Source organism: Accipiter gentilis, chromosome 31 (assembly GCF_929443795.1).
Source record: "Accipiter gentilis chromosome 31, bAccGen1.1, whole genome shotgun sequence".
In the NCBI taxonomy this organism is placed as follows: domain Eukaryota; kingdom Metazoa; phylum Chordata; class Aves; order Accipitriformes; family Accipitridae; genus Astur; species Astur gentilis.
In genome coordinates, this window is record NC_064910.1 from 4,666,550 (window position 1) to 4,690,325 (window position 23,776).

At 40.5% G+C, this 23,776-nt stretch overlaps 2 protein-coding genes across 5 annotated transcripts in view; one reads left to right on the plus strand and one right to left on the minus strand.

The window, feature by feature from the left end:
• Positions 1-23,214, plus strand: part of ST6GAL2 (ST6 beta-galactoside alpha-2,6-sialyltransferase 2) — a 51,902-nt gene extending 28,688 nt beyond the window's left edge. For all 3 annotated transcript variants that reach the window (XM_049834360.1, XM_049834362.1, XM_049834361.1), the window contains 4 exons: positions 2,339-2,436; positions 5,547-5,648; positions 6,754-6,928; positions 20,005-23,214. In XM_049834360.1, the coding sequence (XP_049690317.1) occupies positions 2,339-2,436; positions 5,547-5,648; positions 6,754-6,928; positions 20,005-20,273 (644 nt within the window). In that variant the 3' untranslated portion in view covers positions 20,274-23,214. The remainder of the gene's footprint in view (positions 1-2,338; positions 2,437-5,546; positions 5,649-6,753; positions 6,929-20,004) is intronic.
• LOC126052968 (opsin-3-like) overlaps positions 16,927-23,776 on the minus strand; it is a 93,600-nt gene continuing 86,750 nt past the window's right edge. For both annotated transcript variants that reach the window (XM_049834364.1, XM_049834363.1), the window contains exon 5: positions 16,927-18,090. In XM_049834364.1, the coding sequence (XP_049690321.1) occupies positions 17,863-18,090 (228 nt within the window). In that variant the 3' untranslated portion in view covers positions 16,927-17,862. The remainder of the gene's footprint in view (positions 18,091-23,776) is intronic.

Below are 23,776 nucleotides of genomic sequence, written 5' to 3' on the forward strand. Positions count from 1 at the left end.
CCCTCTAGTCCTTGAAAAAGTGAGAAGAGTCTGACAAGGAGGAGAAAGATCAAACTGTACAAGATGGTCTTTTTCCCTGTGCATGCACAGCTGTAGGAGAAGACTGTCCTCTCCCAGAGCTGGCAGTAGGGCTACAGCTCTTGGTTGAACATGCCAGCAAACCTGCTATTTTGGAGGCTCCATGGGCGGCCAGTAGTGCTGCTCTGTGGAGTCAGCCTGGCACTCACGCTGACTCGTTCCGAGTCCACAGAGGCACAGCAAATTCAGCATCATTAGGGAGTGTGGAAAAACACTCCATGCATGAGGTCTGGTTTTTGGGCCATGGGCTGTACAGCCTTGGTTGATGAAGTTGCTGCAGGCAAAAGGCTTTTACTATTTATCCTTCCCAAAGAAGAAAAGGTGTAGGAAAGCAGCAGTGGAGGACCTTTCTCTTCATAGGCCTTTAGCTCCCTCTTCTGTGATCCTTTTGGAAACGCAGGCAGAAATGTTAATTTGTGTTCTGGCTTTTGCCCTCCTCCCCCTCACCCCTCTGATTGGTTTTGAATGAAAATAGGTATGGAAATACTGTGCAAGTACAGCGAACACTCCCATTGTGATCATGCTGTTCAATGGAAGACCCAATTATTTTGGCATCACCAGGAAGTAATGGGGATCTGTGATCAAACCCCAGACGTTTTGGATCTTTAAAATTATTATCTCCAAATACTTAATAAGATTAAAATCGGTTGAGTTAAAACCAGCTATTATGAGTGTTAAGCTGCATCCTCATCATACATTTTATGGTGAAGGAAAGGTTTTTGGTCTTAATATGAAGAACTAGAACGGGTAATGTTGGAAATACAGCACACTCAGTTAAGTTGCGAACCATTACAATTCCCATTTACCGGCCCAATTCCCAGTTCTCAGTCAACAGGTTGTCAAAAAGTTGTCAAATGCAGGTCCAAATTTAGGTTCTTAAATTCATAAGCAGGTTTCAATTGTAAAGGACCTCTGTTTTTCTTTTCCTTTTCCAAAAATGTGGAGTACCTGCAGCTTCTATTGACTTCATGACCTCTAGCTCCTACACAATCAAGATGCTTATGTTTAGGCAGATGAAGGCTAGGTGTTGAGGCTAGGGTTGTCCCTGCATAGGGACATAGAAAAAGCCTTCACTCCTTAGCTTCTGAGGAGTTGGACACAACATGTTACAGCAAGCAAGTACAGCTGAGATTGGACTGCTGGCTTCATGTCACACGTTTTCTTGTCTGGAGTACAAGAAGTGTGCAGTGAAGGTGTGAAAGGACGGAAGATCCCAGTTTGATAGGATTAGGCCTGAACTCCATTGAAGCATGTTGGTTGTCTTTGGAAACTTCTGCCTCTTCCATTTTTGAGGTACAGATAACCACATTTTAAGTGACAAGATAAACAGCTGTATAAACTACCTATGGGTTAAGGCATTACAAGCCCATTTTGGCCTGAGTCATATTCTCTGCTTCCATTGATGGAAGGGTTAAAAGTAGACCAAACAGGGGGCTATTGACAGGAACAGTGTGTTTCTGGACAACGGATATAATGTTGTACTCTCCCCTCACACCTTTTGGGCTTTGAGAACTCCTTAAAAGAAGCATTGGGAGGGTGATTATCTTTTATCCAGCAGAGCCTTGCACACAGCATCTACCCTTGACCCATACTTGACCTATAGCTGCTTTCTATTCTGCCTGACTCCGAGGTCAACAGCTTGTGGGGAAACTTTGACAGTTCAACTCTGTTAGATCTTTGCTACCAAGGGATCCTCAGGTTTCTGTGTGAGCAGGTTTGTGGGCTGACTTCTTTACAGAGACTCTTTAAGACTTGTACTGACCTTGAGAATAAGTACATGGTATGATTAGTAGGTTTGGGGTAGTCTGAGATTTTCAGGTATCATAAAATACCGTGAAGCACAAGCTTATAGTTAAGCATTGTTACTCATTCAAATGTGCAATTAGATATCCTTGCAATTAACATGCTTTTGCATGGAGTAATTCTTTGTAAATTTTGCAATAGAAATAGCAAGCAGTTTTGTGTACTGGGTACTAATAACCTTGCCACACTAAGTTTATCCAATTAAGAGAAATATTTCAGTATTGCAAGCTAAATTAATAGATGATGCTGAACTTTTTTTCTGGTGGATTTTAATAATGTTAATAACATATGACAGATGCAAGAGGATTTTTGTTTGAGCATAGTGGAATGTTTATCATCCTTAGAATATCAAGATTAGGAGAAATGTGTAAGTTTTATCTTAGTTTAGATCATTTGTTCTATTTTACTGTTCTATATTATTAAGAAAAACAAATTACCCCCTCATTTATGCTCCTAGATTCTCATGATGCTGTTCTAAGATTTAATTCTGCTCCAACACGTGGCTATGAAAAAGATGTTGGAAATAAAACAACCATGCGGATCATTAACTCTCAGGTAAGATCTTCCTTTTGTGAATTCAAGTCAATGTCACTTCTGTACAATATGACATTAAATTAATAACTTCTGAGAAAGTGTTGGGTAATCTGGGAAATAGGTAGTGATTTAACAGTCACGATGTAGAGCAGGTAAAAGTTCTCCCTCATAGGGATGTTCATGCTGCTGTTGCTGTAGAGTGATTGCATAGTTACTTGATAGCCTTGTTTTAAAGAATTGGTTTGTAAAGTTTCTCATGTGACCTACATCTGTAAAGGCTCTGCAGGATGCCAGAGTTGGCAGTACAGAAGGCCTTCACCGCAGTGCCTCCGGGATCTTCACAAAGCCCAGGCTGTGGGGATCCCAAAGCTCTTTCCTCATATTCTCCATTTCCCCAAGTATTTCCTTGCCGGAAGGCGAAAGAAATGGGAACTGAGTTGTCTTAATATAGAACTTTAGGCCAGTCATCGTTCTTTAAAAATTTGGAATGAACTAGTAAAAACCTTTAATGTACACTGGATATTACACATAAGGTGAGTTTGTTCGTCTGAATGGAAACAGAAAATGGGATTTTCTGTATATGGGTGTCAACAAAGTTGTGCATTGAGCTACAGTGACACCTTATGGTTGAGAGTGGTTTTTCAATTTTGAAAAAACTTGCCTGAACTCTGGTCTTGGGCAAACCAAGCGTCTTTCCTCTTTATGAAACGCAACCCAAAAGCAACAACAGAATTACTGTGAAATTTTATGACATACTGAAGTGGCAAGTTTACTTAGTCAACACCAGTAGTATGGTTGGCCATGTAGCGTGCTCTATACGTACTTATTCTTGCTGAATGAGAGCAAAATTTGCATTTACTGTAGTTCTTATTAATTTGTTTTTTCTTCTTCTTCTTTGAGTGACTGCCCATGCAAAGTCCATCCTTGGTGGGTGTGTACTCTGTGTGTACAAGTTAAAGTTCTTTGCTACCACAGAGAGGACTGTTCACTGGCATTCCCTTCATGCTTGTTTTGTAGCTCTTTGTAAGGCCGCAGGACAGACTGGATCGTTGAAGTGATCTGGGTTAAATATGCCCACTTTCTTTTGCTCAGGGGAAGAAAGCAGAAATATCTTACTCTGGCTTTAGTGCTGAGATTAGTGTATCAGAGAACATTGATCTTAATGTCATTTATTTTACTTTTTGGGTTTTGTTGGGTACTTTTCTTTGACTGTTCTCTGTTTTACTGTTAGCCAAAGCATTCTAGTGCTGACCATGCCTGAACTCCTGTGCCAGGCAAGGAGGAGGGTTTCGAAACTTTATTTAGTTGACTAGTCTCGGTAGGCTCCCTGTAGCAGAAGAGAGAAATGCTTCCAGGGAATGATCTGAGCTTTGTTAGCTCCCCAATGTATTCAGAGAGACTAAATGGCTGAATTAGCCGCTCTCTGATGGCAGTGGCAGGCTGGGGTCCTCTTGGCTCCCAGAGCTGCTGGGTACACTCCCACTGGGGTGGTAATGGAGGGTCCTGTGGTCTTCTCTGCTGCGCTGTACATCGCTTGCTCTCCACAAGGCCTCTCAAGAAAACACAGGCATGGCTAAAGTTCAGGCCAAATCAGCTCACACAGCTTCCTCACAAGTGTTCGTATTCCCACTGCCTTTCTGCTCCTTCAAAGAGGCCACCCATGATGCTCTGGCCACCTCCTGAGAAACTGGCCTTCCTCTGTCCAGGGGTGAAATCTGCACAGGCCACTTGATAAAAGTTGCTTTCCCTACCAGTACTGAAGATGGGTTACCCATACAGGTTTACTCCTTCCCTCCTCACTGTTGGAAATTCCTGCATTCAGTTGATTAAAAGGCTGCTGTGGCCCTCTTCTTCCCTTATGTTCTCTGCTGTAAAGGAAGCCAGTGCAGCCACAACAGATATTGTTCTTTCAGAAGAAACTCATCTCATACATATGAATGCAGACTCACTAAGAGCGAAATTTGTGTGGACACCACCTCCAAAGGACTCTTGCTTACTGAAAGGCAAGTAAGAGCTCCATTGTGTGGAACCGAGCTTTTAAAAGCTTGACCTTTTGGTCTGTTTACTCTGTTCTCTCAAAAAAGGAGTTTATGTTCTCAGGCGAAAACTGCTCTGAGAAATGGAGTTGAGGATGCTGATGGCAGCAGGACTAATTCTGTTCTTGTAGAAGGCTGATGGAAAGTCATTAAGCTTGAAGTTTATGGTAGGAAGAATATTGCTATGGCAACAATATTATTTTTCTGAAGAAAAATATGCATAATCAAATATGGCTCATTGGATCCTAAAGGGAAATGAAAATTAGTACACATTTATTTGTCTGGAATGTTGATTAGTGTAACAGCTGGAGCCAAATTCACACTGTTTCAACCAATGCTGAAATCATTCAGCTCAACCCTGCCTGAGATTGGATGCACCAGGGATCAGAGAGATCTGGTTAGGCATGGAGGGTCTGGAAAGGGATGAGCCAGCAGGAGCAAAGAGTAAACTTCCAGTGGGGTGGGAGGATCAGGCAGAGTACCAGGAGATGCGTGAGGGAGTTATATGAGAGCAGTAGATGAGAGCAATATGACAGCTACTTCAAAAATAGCCCTATCATGTGCATGTTCCTGGAATTATTTTTCTAGGTATACCAGCTTTTACAGTCATGGTCTAATTTGCCTTTTTAGAGTTACTTGAAATGAGACTGTCTTGCTGTTGAAATGAGAAAGGGGGGTGGGAGTGCAGGGAAAGACGTTATCCTTGGGGGCTGTAGCCCTTCAAAGAAAGCTGCTCTGTATCTAAGAAGAGGATCCTGCAGGTGGTCTGAAATACCGTAGCTTTCATTTTCAAGTTCCAGAATACACAGTAACGTTGATATACAATTATGCAGCATCTCAAGTGGTCCCATCACATCCCTCACAGATGGAGAGTAATTCAGCATACTGCTACTTCAAACTGTCATGAGTGCTGTTTATGGCTAAGCTCTTCTTTATATATTTTTTTAACAAAACAAGATGCTTAAAATCGACCAGAATTAAAGCAGAACAAACAGCAGTGTGGGGAGGACTGTTCATTTTAGAGAAAGATTTTGCCATTATTTTGGATCCCATTTGCTTTTAACGCTGTGCAATTCTTTGCATCTGTGTTTGCAGATTCTCACCAATCCAAACCATCACTTTGTCGACAGCTCCTTGTACAAAGATGTTATCTTAGTAGCGTGGGATCCTGCCCCCTACTCTGCAAATCTGAACGTGGTAAGATGTCTGCTTGGACCTTTCTTCCCAATCAGTCTGAAAGCACTGGAGAAAATGAATGTATTTAGTACTGCAGTCTCCTGGTTTTCACTTGTTGCAATGAACCTCAAAGTCTGTCTTTAAGGAGTGGGGAATGCTCTTTCTGCATGAATTGGTCAAAAAAGGTTTATTGGTCAAAAGCTTTTCATTAGCTGGCACTTGTACTGGAATGAACTGATCTGAGATGCTAGGATAGATGGATGATGGGGTTTTTTTTGATAAAATATCACTATTTTCACATAACAATGAGTTTTCTATGTGTTTGCCAAGGAGGGACCGTTGCTAGATTTCAGGAGGTTTTATCAGGAAAGGTGAAGAATTGCATCCATTTTTCCCCACCTTCCCTTCTGCCTTCACAGACAAAATACAACACCCTAATGAAAATCTCTCTTGGTGTATTCCCCATTTCTCAGGCCTCCTCCCCACCAGTCTTCCCTTTGTGTCCACTCCCCCACAGCCATCTGTGCCCCGCTGTCCGCCCCCTCAGTGCGAGCAGCAGGCGTCCATCTGGTTGTCACTGGGGGAGTCTCTGCTTTGGCTGGTGCTGCATCTCCAGTGGACCAGTTGATCTGATGGTTCTTGGCAGGGGGAGCTCGGAGCTGAGCAGGCTGCAAAGTAGAAAGTAAACCTTCATCTGCTGAACTCCCTTAGCAACAGATGCCAGAGGCTGCCTGCCTCCTACGCAGGCTGCCGTCAGCCTGCTTCACGTGCTGCTGCTGCCTCCATTAGGGACAGGGACACTTCCAGAGGAAGGTTCATTCCCCGGACCTTGCGTCAAGGCTCTTTGAACCCCTGTTTTACGCAGGCCTGTGAAGGGAAGATGGGGTTGGCTCATCCCGCTGCAGTTAATTGCTTATTGGGACTCTCTGTATGGAGGAAGGAAGCAGAATAGCCCAGAGCAAGGACTGGCTTTCTAGGAGAAGCATCCACCAGTGCAGGCAGCTTTGCTACCTTTGCTTCTCTTCTGAAGAGCCCAAATGAAGCTAGTTTACGTTGTTGTTCATGTAGCTTTCAAAACACATTTGATACTGTAAGATTAAAAAAATTCTTACTTTTTTCCTCCCAGTGGTATAAGAAGCCGGACTACAATCTGTTCACTCCCTATGTACAGCATCGCAGAAAGAATCCAAACCAGCCGTTTTACATTCTCCATCCAAAGTTTATATGGCAGCTCTGGGACATCATTCAGGAGAACACTAAAGAGAAGATACAGCCCAACCCTCCTTCTTCAGGTTTTATTGGTAGGTGTATCAAAGATGGGCCCAGTAGACATGTTAGATTAAAAAAAAATTTTAAAATTGTAAATGTGTACATTGCATGAAGATCAAGTCCATACACAAGTAGTGTTTGTTCTTGGTGCTCTATACAGAAACAATGACTAGCTAAAACACACCATATGGGAACTAGAAAATAGTTGGGTGAATTTAATGTTCTGGTTTCTTGCCCTTCTCATCCATAGTATGTATACTATTTTTATAAAACATGTATCTGTGAGAAATTTGTATTATTCCATATTAATTTATCTGTTGAGAACCTACTCAATTCTGAAGTTCTTTCTTGGGATCATACAGCAGAGATGCATCAGACAAATGAAAGCATATGACAGATCATACAGAGAGGAAGAAAGGATAAAATCGCTGACAGGCCAAGCTGTATTCCCTACACAGGTCAAGGAATGGGATTTCCCATGCCCTGTCATGGCTTCCAGTGCTCAGTCTGAAAGTGCCCAAAGCATCCCTCTTATTCTTACACTTGAAGGAATAGTTTCACTGTCTTTTTTGGTCCTTCCTTAGTATTTCTTGGGGGACGATCTGGCACTGTGCCCACAGTTCATACAGCATAATGACTTACCTGATGCACAGCAGGTCCTGATCGTGAGTGTCTAAAAGATGCAAGTAGTCAGAGTACCAAGGCTAAGTCAGGGTCTTCCTTGCTCATGCTTCTAGAGACACAGAGGGCAATAGAGCTCCAAATGCCATCTTCTGCTTTGGAAACTCCATCCTTTCCTCCTTGATGTTGTGATATTGGTCTGTGTATTTGCTGCAGTCAGAAAATGCTCTTTTTATTCTTTCTGTCTGAATCTGAAAGCGAAGATACCTGAGATTGCATCCAACATGGGAAAACCAGTTCTGAGGACTTATCTTGGGCTCTGTATACAGTGTGGCATCCCAGGATGTTATGGAGCTCATCAAAGGCCTTAGGCAGGGTGCTGAAGCTCTCAGAGGGATGACATAAAGGTGTCTGGGAGATGCTGATCTATGACGTGAGTGGGTTTTGCTTACCTGAAGCATGAGTGGAAAGAAGAGGAGGCCTTGTGTATTGAAGGAGGATGGCTTGGCGGTTGGTTGCTTCTTGGAAGTGAGATTTTTGGAACCTGCTTGTATAAACTCATGGGGAGAAAACTGCTCATGTGGAATGATCTCACCAGCTGCATTCACATTTTGCGAAAGCATTTCTTGGAGTAATGAAGTTGTTGATAAAAATAGGTTAACAGCTGCTGATCATAAGAATAGTGAAGAGGATCATTGTGCTGTCAATCTGTACTTCCACCATATATAAGAAACACTTCAAAAGCTTTCTTTGAAGAGACGGAGTTAATTTCACTATAAGAATAGAACAGTAATCTTCAACCCCAAATCTAAATGTTCCTGACAAAAAATATCCTTTAAGGAGAGAAAGCTTTGAAAATATCAATCATTAAACAAGCAAAAATATTAACAACAAAAGCTGTACAGATAAATATACTCTGTCTGTACAGATGCAAATTTGCCTCCTTCTCCTCTACTGGGAATTTTGTTTATTTTGTTCTTTTCCTAAGAATATGCTTAGATGTTTTGGTAATGCTATTATTAGCTTTAAGAATACAAGACAGTCAGACAAGCTTATTGGGAATCATATCCACCTCATTTGATAACTAGCTACTGTTCTGATAGATGCATGTTAAATATTTTATTAGGGAGAGGCTTCCTATTTTAGTAATCTTATTGAATGTATGTCTACGCATTGCACGTGTGATGTACTATAAACTGGGAGACAGCACAGAAACAGCAACTGTGTATTGTCAAAGATGGACATAAAGGGCAAGATAAAGTATAAAAAATATAATGCTGCTTGGCAGAAATCTGAAAAGTCATGTTGGTCTTCAGATCAGGTATAGCTCAACAACTCATGCAGCAAATAATCCAGTTGGAACTGAAGCTGGCAGACACAACCGAGTGCAGCTGTATGAAAGGCGTATCCTGAATATTGAGCCTCTACCTGATTCTTATAAAATCTATAAAATTATTTCTTATAAAATTAATAGAAAGAATCGGTAAGTGATGGCCATCATAAAATATGACTCTCTTAATTTTAAGAAGATATGGGAAAATGGTTTGTTAAATGGCCACACACCTAATAACATTGTGCTCAAAACAGCTATGTGAAGGAAGATAGGCTGTTCAATAGAGGGTATGAATTTTCACAGGCAGAGGGACCTGTATCCCTGAATCTAAGCTCTTTATAGCATGGACCATAGTGATTCTAGTCCCTTTATTAGAATAACTTATTTTAAGTCTGTGTGCAATGCTCTGCAATTAGAACGATTACAGACCTTGTGCAAGGATCTGTTTGTCCGTATTTACACCGGCAGAAAGTCAGGTAGCCCTCTGTGAGCTGCAGTTACTCACAGCACTGTTGCTGCCAGTAACATGGAAAAGGTAAAAAAAAAAAGGTTGTGGATCAAGTGAAGCACTTCTGTTTCAAGCTTTTCAACCCTCTTTAGCCCCAGTTTGCAAAATTGGACAATACTGGATATAAATTAAAACATGGAAACATCAGACTATTTCCTTTCAGGAATGTCAGGAATGTTTTAGGGTGGTCTTAGGCTGTTTCTTCAGTAATTACGTTTTTCATCTGACAATTGTATCTTTTTCTGCCACTTAGCACTATTTATAAGAAACTGAGTCTTCCCAAAGGGAGGATCCTTGGTAGAATGTATTCTCACGGTGTTCTGCAGCAGTGAGTCACCATCCTTCAGCAGTGATTGATGTCAGGGGAATATTTTTACGATGTTAATAGCTGTATTAAAGTACTTAAGTCACAATATTACTAAGTCTCTTGGAAAAGGGGCCGGTGGGTCATTTGTGGGGAAGAGGTAGTCTCTTGCATGCTGTGACTTTAGTGAAGTGAGAGAGTAAGACGAGGTAGGATCTTTTTTCCTGGTTTCTCCACCACATGGCAGCTAGGGAGAACATTTTTTTGTGCTTCCTTTGGGATATGGGCTGCCCTATCTTGGCATAACTCCTTCCTGGAGCCCCTGGCTCCCCAAAACCCTAGGTACATTAGCTCTGCACCAGCATGTTGCTGAGGAGAGGCAATAGCACTGTGATAGTTGGGGTGAGGGAAGCAGAGCACATGTCTCAGGTGTAGAGGATGGGAGAGAGGTGTTGGATTGGTTGTGCTTTACAGGTTGCATACAAAATAAGGCATAAGTCTTGATGCTTTACTAATACCGTATTTTGTGTACGTTCACGTATGGTTTTAAACCTTCGAAATGTGTCACTGCTTCCAGCCACTTCTGAAATCGTAACACAACACACTCACACTACGGAGGTCTAAAACTAGGTGAGATGAATACCACCCAACACAGACCAGCTTCCTCCAAGAACAGAGTTTCTCTGTTCCTCTCTATTGGGTTCTAACCTGTAGCTGTTCCTGTCTTTGGTTTTCTTTTAAGCAGCGTGTCAGCTCACAGCAGCCTATCCATCACCGGTGCCAGGCTGCACCTTAACAATACTACACGCAGACCCACATCTGACCGCAGTCCTTTCCACTAAATTTGTTATTACTTCAACGTTGTTTTCTGCCCAAACTAGTGATGGGTGTAAGTTCAGGACATTGTTGAAAGTAGGCTGAACTCATCGCCTGTTAGATTGCGGCCCATTTGTTAGGGGTTACTTCTGGGGGTGTACCATGTCTAGGAAGCATTAACTTTGCACAGACAAGTCACCCTTCAGTGTGGTGGTGTCTAGCTCAAAGGCTATGAACAATGACCAAGGAAAGAGAGAGATGTTTTTTTGTGGGGAAAGGTTCACCAGGGTAAAACAAACCTTTTGTTTTAATCTGGAAGTCTTTTTTAGCTTGTTTTCTGAGACATGAATGTGGCCTTTCCCTGGCTTGTAACTTTGCCTTATGTGGCATGTCATAGCTTAGCTAATGTTACTCCTCATTATAAATTACTTACTCTTTGTCTTCCTAATCTAATCCTCAGATGAGCTTTGAGAACACATTCTTGCATATTTTTGCATCATTTTTGCAGCTGCCACCTTCATGCTTTTAAACAAAACTCTGCACAGTATTCTCATCATCTTGCATTAGCATTAGGCAATTACCATGGTGGCTTTTTGCAGTTGGTTGTGGGTTCACATTTGGCTGAAAATTGGGTTTGCTAAATGAGTATTGATATGTTTACGTCTCATCTTGGACTTTGATCTACTCCATTTTTTTCAGAAGAAATGTAAGCATCCAACCACCAAATCTCGGATTTGGATTCCACTGGTAAATCCTAAATTGACAGTTGAGGAAACGTCCCTGTTATTAGAGAAGGATTTGCCCTGTCTTTTGGCAGCAGAAATAAGTGTTACATCTTCATTTCTTATTAATACATTTTTTACTGTGAAATATGAACTCGGTCTTCCTCCCCTCTTTCTGAACATATCAAAGCTCAGTTTTTAATTGAGGCTGATGGTGTATAAATTGACAGTCTCTATTTTTACCATTCTGCTGTAAGGAAATTGTTCCTATACCCTCCTTGGTAGCCTGTGTAAACAACCTATTTCTGACCTTATATTTTTGTCATCTGAAGACCAAGACTAAAACTGCTTCCTAGGGTTTCTCAAGAGCAGCATTCTGTGTGCATTGGATGGGATGGTACATCAGCATTCAGAAAGTTTGAGGGCTTTTTAATAAAGTCTAGATTATATACAGACTTTTCTATGAACATTTTGCTCCTGTCCATTGTTCAGTAACTGGATTTGCTATGAATTTCTACTTACCGTAGCCTATCAGTACACTTTGCTAGCTTACCTCTTCAGAGGTGATTTTACTTGAAATTCACATTTATATACCCTTATATATGCAGCAGCTTTTGTCTTTTGAAAAAGCTAGCTGAAAGCTCTGACTGTGGTACTTTTTTTTTTAACTCCCAAATCAAAACACGGTCTGTGTAGATTTTTACATTTTAGGTCGTCTGTGTAGGTGGTAGTCTTTGCTATGAGTTGTAGCTTTTAGCGTAACATATGAACCACTGAACTCAAAATGATAACTAAGCCCCGATTACTTTATTGTTGGGAGAAAGAAAGGCTTGTTTGAGGCTTTACAGTTGACATTACACATTTAACAGTTATGCGTCATTAATAGTTGATAACATTATTTTAATCTTCATTTGCATGCATCGAGACAATAGTACAAGCAAGACTATCATTACACTGCAACATTAGGAGATCATTGTATGACTAAGAACTTAAATTTAAATTGGCTTCAGAGAGCATGTTGAATAGAAGAATGCAGCTGATCTCCAGCTCTGCTTAGAAAAAAATACACTTGCGTGAACTGAAAGAAACGATTCGACATTAAGAGTTGCCTTTATTACTGTTACTTAGTTGTTTGCCAGCAGTTGGTGAAGGAACAGAATAGTGCCTACTCTTTCCAGCTCAGTTTTGTTCAAGTATTATCACATGAATAAATAATACTTCCAAATACATAAGCTTTAAATTCTTCTTATTCTAATAAAAAGCACTCTGAAATTTGAGCATCTCCTACTTCCTGAAATACAGAGATAAAAGAGCAAACTGTCATCACATAAAAAAATCTTTACTATTCTAGTGTATCACCCAAATTTGAATAATACATTTAAAATTATATGATATTACTGGTCAGCATTTTCCAGTCTATGCTTATATTACAGAATATATTATTGTGATTAATGTTCAGCTTTTTGCATTTGGCATTAAGTGATAAATATGTCATTTTCTAGGTCTGCTATATAATGCAAGTATCTATACATCAAAGATGACAAGTATTGCACAATTTACTAAGCTTAGGCACAGGGCCATTTGGTGACAATTAAATTCCTTAATATTTGGGTTTCTTGTGGTTAGTATTTGTCATAGTTCATGAATTAAACAGAGGTAAAAGAACCATTTTTTAGAAACATAGTATTTTAAAAAGCCAGAGCTACTTTTACTGTATGTTCCAAAGAATAACTGAGGCACATTTGTCCCAGTTTCAAGGAGTGACAGATTTTTCTGTGGTACCTGAAATCCAATTAAGAGAGACTATGTTCTAAATGCTTTATGTTTATTTGTAATGCTTTCAAGTGCACAGCTTATCAAACTTACTAGTTTGATAGTAAAAACTTACTAGTGTGTCTAGCTAAATTCTTTTCTGTAACTAAATTTGTGGTGTGTGTGAAATAAGACACATTGTGAGTATAATAATCAGATTATGTGTATTTAAATGTTTTCAGCATCTCTTACATTTTGTTAAAATGATGCTGACTTCTTGCTGAATGTTTGAATTACACTTATTATTCTAGATGCTTTCATACAGCATCTGTTGTATTCAGATATATTAAACTATATTTTATTTACTTGTAAACTAGAGAACATTCTTTTTAAATCAGTGTGCTAACCACAAAACCTAATTGTACTGTACAAAAGATGCATGTTGGAAATTCAGAACCTCTTCAGTCATTAAAATTGCCAAGAACGAATCGAAAAACATTTTCTCCTTTTGATTAGAATCCATAGTATGTGTTCATTTGTATAAACGATCCATGCAAGGAATTGAATCTTAATTTAATTCTGGTTTAAATGTTTTCAGCACAGACTGTAAAAGCTCCGGAGTTTGTTTGTGCCAACTGGACTGATTTTAAACCATACCCAACAGTTCCTGACACCGTTGGTATCTGCCAAATAGGAAAAAAAAGTAACACGTCTTTCTAACGGTTTTGAAATACTAATAAATAATATTTTGAAATACATAATACTTTATTAGCATCTAATATTGTACAGTTATAACAAACTTGCAGGTTGACTGTTTTTCTGACAGCCACGTCGTTTCTTTGGAATAATATATTTTAAAATATTTTTTAAAGTATTCTATGATCACAGTCTTTTTTTGTTCAAGGCAGTATTTAGGAACATTGCCATTCAACTATAAAACATTCATAAAGCACACCTTTGAATGATCTCCTATAAAACAACTTTTCTCCACGCAGGCAGAATTATTTTGCATTTTTCCATTTTCACAGTTGTAATCCCAACAGGACTTTTGAAAATGCAGCAAGGGTTTTAGAATTAGGTAAGAGTGGCCTATACAGGAGTATCTTCAGTTGTGATTTTGAATGTATGGTTGCACCAATCATGTTTGCCAAAGCTAAAATCATGCCAGATACCCTGACTTTTTTCCTTACTGTGAAATTTAGATTGGATATTTAGTCTAAAAGTTTTAAAGCTTAAGCATCAGATCTGGAAGAGACCAGGTCTGATGGTCTTTTTCTCACCTGCTTGCTGGTTTCAGAGTCATGCCTACGGTATTATTTTTGTATGCTTCAGTGAACTTCTGAAAAGATTCAACAGCTCCATTTCCATCCTTGGAGATGCTCAGTACTGGGCTGGGCAGGACCCCAAGCAACCTGATCTAACTTCAAAGTTGTCCCTGCTCTGAGGGGACTTTGAACTGCCTGCACAGTTCCCTCCAGACCCCTCCACAGATTTCATGGCAACATCATCACTCCGACTGGCGATATTTCTGCTGGTTTGTCCTGGAGCTTAACAGGTTCTTGACCAAATCCCCTAGGCACAATAGTAATACTGCTACTACTAGATTAATCCAATTAATGTAGTTAACCCAGTTTTTCCTGAGCTTTTTTAGGACCCACAGATAAAAAGCAGACTTTGCGTTCTGTCCCATGGACTTCTCTCGGCATTCATTCTAAGGAGTACTGCACTCTTTTTTGATGTTTGCATGCTATAGATAGCTTATAGGCTTTCTCTTTCAGGTTTTACTTTTTCTGAAGTTGTGCATGTCCTCTGACCTTCCCTAATGCTTTGTAATTCTCTGCTTTCACTCCTATTCCCATACCTTAATCCTTATGAGTGTAAAAAAAGCCATCTCCTCTCAGCTTAATCCGTGCACATAAAACTGACTTCTGTTTGTGGTCCACGGTGAGGTCAGTCAGGGAGCAGGGCTCACGCCACCGAGCTTTAGATTTCTCTGGTGCGGGTCCATATTTGTGTTAGTCGGCCTCAGACTTATTGGAGCAAAAAATAGGCACCTCTTAAATATGGTTATGAGACCTGTGTTCCCCTCTACATGTGAAATTTTCATCCCGTTCTGGGAGTGCAGGTAGAACTCCTGTGGTACAGGTGTCCGTGCTGCCACTCAGGCTTCCCTTATAGTCAACGGAAAGAAACGGGAACTTCTGGGGCATGGCTTGTAAGACCCGTTTTTAGATGTCTGCTCTGAGATGAGTAGACATGGGCTGCTTCCTAAAAGTGCCACTTTCTTCTACTGATAGCAAAGGACCCTGTGATACCTATCTCAGGTGTGGGTAACTGCACCAGTGGGCACATTTGGTCAGGTGAATCACACCTTGTTTTTATTTTTTCTCACAGTGCTCCTGGAAAAGCCAATTACATTATTTTTTCACGAAGCTCCAAAAGCTTCTGACCTAGGAGAGTGGAGGAGAAGGTGTTTGATAGCAAGAGCCAGACTCTTATTTTCAGTTTTTGCCTAGTCACTTGAGAGAAGCAACACTTACAGGGAACAATTCATCCCATCCTAAAGTAGACATCTAAAATAAGTCAGATGAATTGTGCCCTAGAAATGCCTGTCTCCTGCATTGTCTGTAAAGAGTGTTTTAGACCAGCTAGGTCAGAGATGGGCATGAACATCTCAGTGAGATTAATTCTGTCCAGAATATAAGGTGTTGGGACAATGACTATTTCATCATGCTCATTAGTGTCTCCTTAGGTCTTGTGTAAGCCAGACTGTGCTGTTTTACATGTCGTAGTTGTGCATTGACTGAAAACTAACTTAAGGACTGTGAGCAAAGACAAAAATTGAAGTGTAGCATATGGAAATTCTTCTCCCTACAGGCTATCAGACAATTTGGTTTATATTCATACAGATGCTGATGATCATAGAGGAGTGCTGAGATATCAGACAAACTTGCAGATGATACTGAATCAGACAGTGACATGAAAAGTACACGGATGTAAGAAATAAGTAGATAGGCATGTACTCTACTTGGGTGGGCAATATAGGGAAAGGAAGTAAACTTGGGAACTACAGGTTAATATGTGTGGGAGGAAACGCGAAGAGATTCAGCCACAGAAGAGAAACCTAGGAAGCAATAATACAGAGAGAGATGTGTAAAGATAACAAATGGGATGACAAATAGGTGAGGTAGGACTTTGCAGAGCAGACTGGCAAGCAAACGGGTTAACAGAAGGAAGGTCAAGTCAGCAAGCAGTCAGCTGCATACTTCTTTATCTTTGTGATTGCATCCAAAACATAAAAGTTCAAACATAACAAAAAGTATTTTGGGTATCAGGTAAGTGCCAAAAAGCTATTAGTAATTTCAAAAAAATTGTAAGATCACTGAAGGTAACTGGGGGAGAGAAGGGAAGATGGGGAAACTGAGTCGTGAGGTAGATGAAAATATAGACAGCTTAGCACACTTACACCTGCTGGTTACAGATGTCAGTAACTCACTGCAATGTCATTAACACCAAGCAAAGAGAGGAACTGAGCCAGAGTGGTACTAAAAAACACAGGCTGGAACATGAGACCCTGTTTTAGGGACTTAAGGAAAACAAGCCAGATGTGGCGTTAGAAAGTAAAGAGAATAAAAGCTGAATATATTCTAGTACATGGACTGGTGTAAATGTCCTCATGGTTTAAACTGCTGCTGTTCTTTTAAAGACGATTGATTCATGGTTTTTGTGAATTTAGATTTCAGTAACAGGTCTACAACACTAGGGCTGTCCCCTATGGAGGGGATTCGCATCCTCTAAGGCACGGGACAGAACTGCACCCATTTTTTCCCTATTTTAGTGAGGACCCTATTTCTACCCTACAAAGAAAACAGCTTCTTATCAAAAGAGCTTTTTTTTTTTTTTTTTTTTTGCCTTCCCTCCCTTCTTTATACAGTGCTATTTGACCTTCTGTGTTTGAACAAAACAGCAGGAGCAGATCATTCCAAGGGAGAATTTGGGGGCTGTGACAGCTAAGTGGAGGGACCTACCTCCTTGGGTTCATGTAGATTGAGTGTGTAATACTGCATGCCCTGGGATCTCACCCATAGGTAGCTGGGATGGGAGTGCTGGTTGTACTGCACTGTTGGTCTCTTTGGCTGGGGTTCTGTGGTGTTAGAGGTGCTAAAGGAGAAAAATTCTGGCATTGACCACTGTTTTTCCCCAGAGTAGGGTTTGGGCATTTGCAGTGTGCACCAGGTCTGGAAGTCTCAGCAGCGCTCCCATTTCCACCAGGACAGATAAGCCTCTGTAGCCCAGGGACACCTCAGTATGTGGTAATCTCTACTCATTGTCTTAGCTCATCTTTCAGTTTGTTGACCCTAGACTTCAACACAAAGATGTGCTGTAAATCAGCTGTTACACTCAGAAACTAGCCTGTCACTTGTGTTTCCTCCCTCAAAACATCATTGTCCAGCATGAGCAAAAACTTGAGTGGACTGTCAGAAATTATGGTTATTTATGAGCAACCTGATCTGAAATCCCAAGACTTGGACTGGATGAAACAAGGCAGGAAGGGCAAGGAGCTGAACTAGATAGCCCAGTGTGCCTTTTAGATTGATTCTGGAGGGCATTGATCCACAGATCACTAAGAACTAGAACTCTACCACTTCTAAGTGCTCCATTAACTAATCTACAGGAAAGTCAATTATATTGCTTAAAATTTTGTCATTATTGAACCGTACCTGCAGTGATGTGGCCATCTTTACTGTTATTAATGAAATTATAAGAGAGTCCCAATTTTTGTTCTTGACAGTTTTCCTATCCCACAAATGGCAACTTCCTTTATTAATTTTAAGGTTAGCTGGGTAATGTGGTGGTGAAATGACACATGCTCTGTTTAAGGCTTGTACTTTCTGTCAGAGCCAATTTTCCTAAGACATTGGTGGTACAGCTTTTGAAACTGGCTCCAGGCTTGGCTCTGGGTGCAGGAGAGAAATCGTTTTACTGTCTGTTTCTGGACGTGGTTCATTATTGCACACGTTTCGACCGTCCATCCTCTGATTCAGCTGGATAACGGTTACCTTGGAGTGGCAGGTGAGCTCTCCATCACTGGAGGAAGGAGGTTGGCAGTGGAAAAGCTGACGAAAGCATTTGTAAAACTGAAACAACAAACAAACAATTCTAGACATAGTTGCTAGGCAAGCTACAATTCAGAGCATCTCTATAACAGCTTGGAGGCAAGGAAACGGTTTATTAAGCTCATACTTTTTTGCTCAAATAGGGATTAAATGGTGTTTTTTTGCCGTGAATCCATGTTTCTTGCTGCTTAAGACTAAAGTTCTTTTAAATTTGTGGACTTTTCCTTTGAAATTGATGTGCTTAGCTTTTTGAGACCATAGACTCTGTAGAGTGTAAAGCTGTAGAACAATTGAAAACATTTTCAGAACCTTTAATTTATGATAAAAGAAGATTTAATCACAGAAGTAATTGTTTCTCAGTTACTTCACACGTCAGGCAGGGAAAAAAATCATTTTGATAATCTAATGATACACAGCAGGGAGAACATAAGGTTCTTTTCATTAGCAAGCCATTGAAATCTCTGTGTTCCCAAACTGCAAACTAGATTTCAGAAAATGCCTTTGCTTAATTAACAAACGCAAAATAATTTTTTATGTTAATTCATGTCACTTGTGAGAATTACCCAAAACACCTTTGATGCTTTATCATTCCAAAGCTGTTGTACAGAAAAAAACCCAAAAATTACATTAGTTCTCATTTGTAAGTGCAAAGTGAGCAGAATTAGTACAGCTGTCTCCTCTGAGAGTTGACAGTCATATTCAACGGATAGGGACACCATTAATGCAACAAATGCTCCAATATATTTTCTATATTTTATTGTTTTTTAAGTGAAATCTTCAAAAAAATGGTGTCTGATGCTTACTCCATCATTTTCCTTTCACATGGCTATGGGAAGCAGAAAAGAATCCCAGAAGCTGTGATTGATGTGAAAGTATTGCACTTTAGACAGTGCTGTTGATCAATACCTGATGTTAGTCCCTTTGAAAAAGTGCAGCAGCAACAGTAAGATTTCTTTCATTTCAAAGCTATAAAGACCTTCTGTTAGTATGGATTTACAATTATGCCATAGGAAAACAAAGCTCACCTATCTGTCCTGGCCTAGTTTTGATCTTGAGCATGGGTTAAGGAGAGTAACAGCATCTTAGGACTGCGCCTAAGGTCAAAGCGAACCTTTACCTGGCTTTAAACAAGAAATTAATTTCCATATGGCCTTTCTCAGCCGCTATTGACAGTGCTGATGATAGTCTGCTATTGACATGTGGCAGGCAAAAATGGGTTGGCATTTTATGGATTGCTCCTTGCTGTGCTCAGCAGGGGTGGTCAGGGGCTTTTCCTTGTGGCAGCACTGCTCTAAGAAGGAGTTCACCTTCCTCAGCCTCTCTCTGTGAGACTGTTCACAAAATTCTCAGAAGCTGTGGGCTTCTGTGCTACCAGTACGTGGCTGATGCTTCTTTATGTGTCCTTCTACGTGTATTTAGACTGCCTTCTTGGCAACGTCTTCCTGCCTAAAGAGAAGCAAGTGGATGGAAAAAGTGGAATTGGTTCAATTCCAAGCTAAGACCAACATTGTAACACGGTGGAGAAGTTTCAAGGAGTACATTGATACCTTAACATTACCGACGATCTGAATGAACCATCCAAAAGTTGTCAAGGGAAGAAACATGGGTGATGCTGGCTTATCTTTCTGTTCTTGTTTCCCCTTGCCAGTGTGCAAAAGGTGGTATGCAAGCCCTTTATAGGCTTGTGACTCCTTCCTTATGATCGTTGTCCTACCCCGTCAACTCTACAGGGCTCTCAACTTTTACATATCAGGGACAAGTGAAAGCTGCCCTAATAAAAGCAACTATCACTCCACTTAATTTTACAGAAGTAATACCTCAGGTGTGCAACACCAAAGGAAAGCAAGAAAGAAAAACAGATTGGGTGACTGCAGGGAAATTGCTGTGAGAAAAGTAAAATTTGGGGTTCACTTTTGTTTTCACTTTCTGCTCCAGGTATCCTCATCATGATGTCCATGTGTAACGAAGTACATGTGTACGAATACATCCCGTCAGTTCGACAGACCGACCTATGTCACTACCATGAACTCTACTACGATGCAGCTTGTACCTTAGGGGCCTACCACCCACTGCTCTATGAGAAGCTGTTGGTGCAGAGGATGAACAAAGGTTTGCAGGATGATCTGTATCGGAAAGGGAAAGTAATTTTGCCAGGGTTCAAAGCTGTCAAGTGCCCTGAACGAAATAATTTCTCACACTTGTAGAAGAGAGTCCTTCAGAAACAATGTGCAATAAGGTACTACTGTCGTACTATAAACAAGAAGAGAATACTTGAAAAATGTATCTTAGACCAATCTAGTCTTGAGTCTATAAATTGTAATTAAGTAGCAGGCATGAGGAATACTTCTTTTCTGAGCCTGAGTATTTATTACTGCTTTGCAAATAGTAAAAAAAAAAAAGGCTTAGCTCATGAAAGGTGCAAAGGACATACTTAGGCCAAAATATAATGTATTGTTGTGGGTGTGACTGTCAGAATTTGTTGGTGGTCTCTTATGCCACATATGCTAGAGTGTAACTTTTTTTTAAATGAACTTATTTAACTGTTAAACCTGGCATTGTGAAACAGCCTCTATTGTTCATGTACAGGGCGGCCAGTTGAACAATGCGTTTCTCATGGCTCCATGGGATTTTCACACTCTCCAAAAATGAAGTAATTGCTACTCTGAGCTGTGCAGTCATTGACTAGAGTAGACTTTAATTCCCGTTCATACGCAGGCTCAGTTACAGACCTTCAACTGTATAGGGGGCCTTATGGTGGCTACAAAGTCAGTGCAGATGGAAATGGCTGTACACACAGCTAAACCAGTTAAACTGCTGGATGCACTTTTGATGCCAGACCCCCATGCTCACTCTGACTGCATAGGGCAGAGGGAAAAGAGAAATGTCTCATTTCTTTAGAGAGCAGCAACATATTTGTAACCCATTCAGGACAAAACTCTCCCTGGGAAGCCTGTCAAGAGGGTGTAAGTGAGATGGAAATGATGCCTTCCCCTGGTCTGCACAGATGAAGAAGATCCAGGGAAAGCCAGGGGAAGCTGTGCAGCACTCACACATCGCACTGAAAGCAAGCGTAGAGGGAGCTCACCTTTTTGCAGCAAAGATAGGATTCAGGATTAGACATAATTTCTTAGGTATTTTGTTGGGATCCAAATCAAACTCACTCGTTCACAAGTTACTGCTGTTTGTTAAGAAAGTATAGGGAGTTTTCTGACACAAGTAGAGGATATCAGCATTTTTTATTGAACGTTTGAAAGACTATACCCCAGAGAAGCTGTAATGCCTGCAGAAGAAGTGACTACGGATTGCATATGGACATAATTTGGTATTTTCCTTTATAACACACAATGAGAATATTCTCTAAGGCACTTCTAAAAGTCTGCCTGGTTGCTAATATATTTAAAGCAGCATTTTTCATGGCAAGACTTGAGTTTCAGGTTTTTTGAGTGGCCGGAGGTTAATGTTTTAGGGTTTTTTTTCACACAGCTGAACCCTTTCTCTTAGGGTAAGTTCAGCAGGAATGTATGTACACAAAAGCACAGCTATATCCTACTCGATGTCCATTCAGTAAAAAAGGCAGACAGCTCAAAGAGGCACTGAAAAGAATAGCTGAGTGACTGGTGGAAAGTATTTTTTGTGTTTTGTCTTAAGCAACAGAAAGGCAATTGAAGAGTGCACACAATATTAATGACTATTTCCTCTTCAATAGTAATGTAAGTATAATCACAGAATCATTTTTTTCCCACTCTGCTCTTTTGGTCTGATGATTTTCCTTCCTCAAAAGTGAAGAATATGTGTCTTACACAGGACTTAGCCTTCTTTTCCCATGTAGTCTCTTAATTTGGGCTTTATGATCCTCTTAAGATGCCTGTTGTTGACAGAAGGTATGTCCAGATGATCTAAAAACTGTACTTCTGTATTGTGTGGATATTTATGTCCATAAATCATTTTGGTACATGTCAAAATGAATAGGTTTTACTCATACTAGCGTTAGACTGGATATATTACTTACTGATTTCTTTTTAATGTTATATATGGTGGCAACTTTTAATAACTGTTATTTAATTTTGTGGAGAATAGATAACCTACATAGAACTAATCTATTTTTCCATATGTTTGGTATCCTGTTTGCAAAACATGGGAAATTTGAACAGTGCAATCAAACATGTCTCTCTCCTGTACGCTGGGTTAGCCCCCTGTTTGTAAAGGGAGGGAGTTGATTAGCTTTCTAGGACTAGTGAATATGCTACTTTTCCGTAAGCTGGAAATCCTCAAGTTCTGAAAAGAAGAAAAAGCATATCACTTTGACCTTTAACTTTGCAACCACTAACCTTTAACTTTGATTTTCACAAAGAAAAATACTAACTGCGTTACTCAACTACCCACAGCAGGATTATGTTGCATTATTCCCTCAGTAATTTGTCAGAATAATCAACATATCTGTTGTACAGAACAAGGCAAATGATTAAAGTTTCATGTAACAATACCTACTTAACACATCATTTAAATAATAATGCAGAACCAGGTCTGAGATGTTAGAAAATGAACTGTATATTTTTAATTTACTGGACTGTGCTCATTCAAGCCCTCCCAGCAGAAATTTTTTCTTTACTGTATGCTGATTTATATGGCAGTCAGTGCTCCTTCCACAAGTGCAAATGTGGGTGCTGTAGCACCATCACCTCAGAAGATGTGCTGCAAACGCTTGCTTGCTCACAGAGGAGGAAGACCGACTTGTGATGCCCCTCTTGAAAAAAGAAGCATCCCTGGCGTGCCTTCCCAACACTGGTTTCCACTGTGATACTATTTCACTGGTCTGCCTGCTCAAACACCTTGTGGCTGCTTAAAGAAATTTTACCCCCCTACCTTGTCTTGTCCTCCTTTGTTTTTTTGGCACAAGGGCAAGTGTGCCTGATCCCCTAACTGAGGGTTCACCTCCATTTGCTGCGACAGGGGAAGGGGCAGAAATAAAGGGGCGACATAAAGGACCTGCAGAGGTGCTCCCCTCACCACTGCTTACACTCCGTGGCATTGGCATTGCTGGCTTTTGTAAGAGCCCACCGGGTATTTTTGCATTTATGGGCATTTCCCCATCCCTCCTGAGGTCAGAGAGATTTTGACAAAGAATCATATTCAGTAAACTTAAAACAGTGAGCGTGTAGTAACACTGAACCATGTATCTTTTAATAATAATAACAACGTGTGAGAGTGCTGGTTTTAGATACCTATATTAAATGGAGACAATGTGAAAGGAAATGCATTTTCCCACCCAGATCGTGGGGCTTTTTGGGAAAAAGATACAGGCATGGCTTTGTAGCTCTCCCATGTGGCTGTCACATGCTAACAGATTGAAATGGCACTGTAGGCAAGAGAGGTTTGCCCAAACCCGGTTTTTGAGGTGCCTCATCAGTCATGCAAATGCCTCTGCCAGTGGACCCCTGAGCTCTCTTCACACTCGTTGCAGTAATGCAGGTTTTAAATTTACGGAGTTTTCCTGACAAGTAGGAGTAAGTTGCCTTCACAAGCTATCGAGCCTCACTTCTGTGCCCTGGTGCTGTGGACAACAGTTGCACTTAGCTGAGACAAACCAGAAACACAGCAGCAGCTTAAGGAAACGTGCTGAGTTTATGCTGAATTTCATTATGCTCTTTTTTCCACTGTGAATTCTGTAGCTTTTCTGACTTGTGGTGCTCTATCATTTTATGCATTC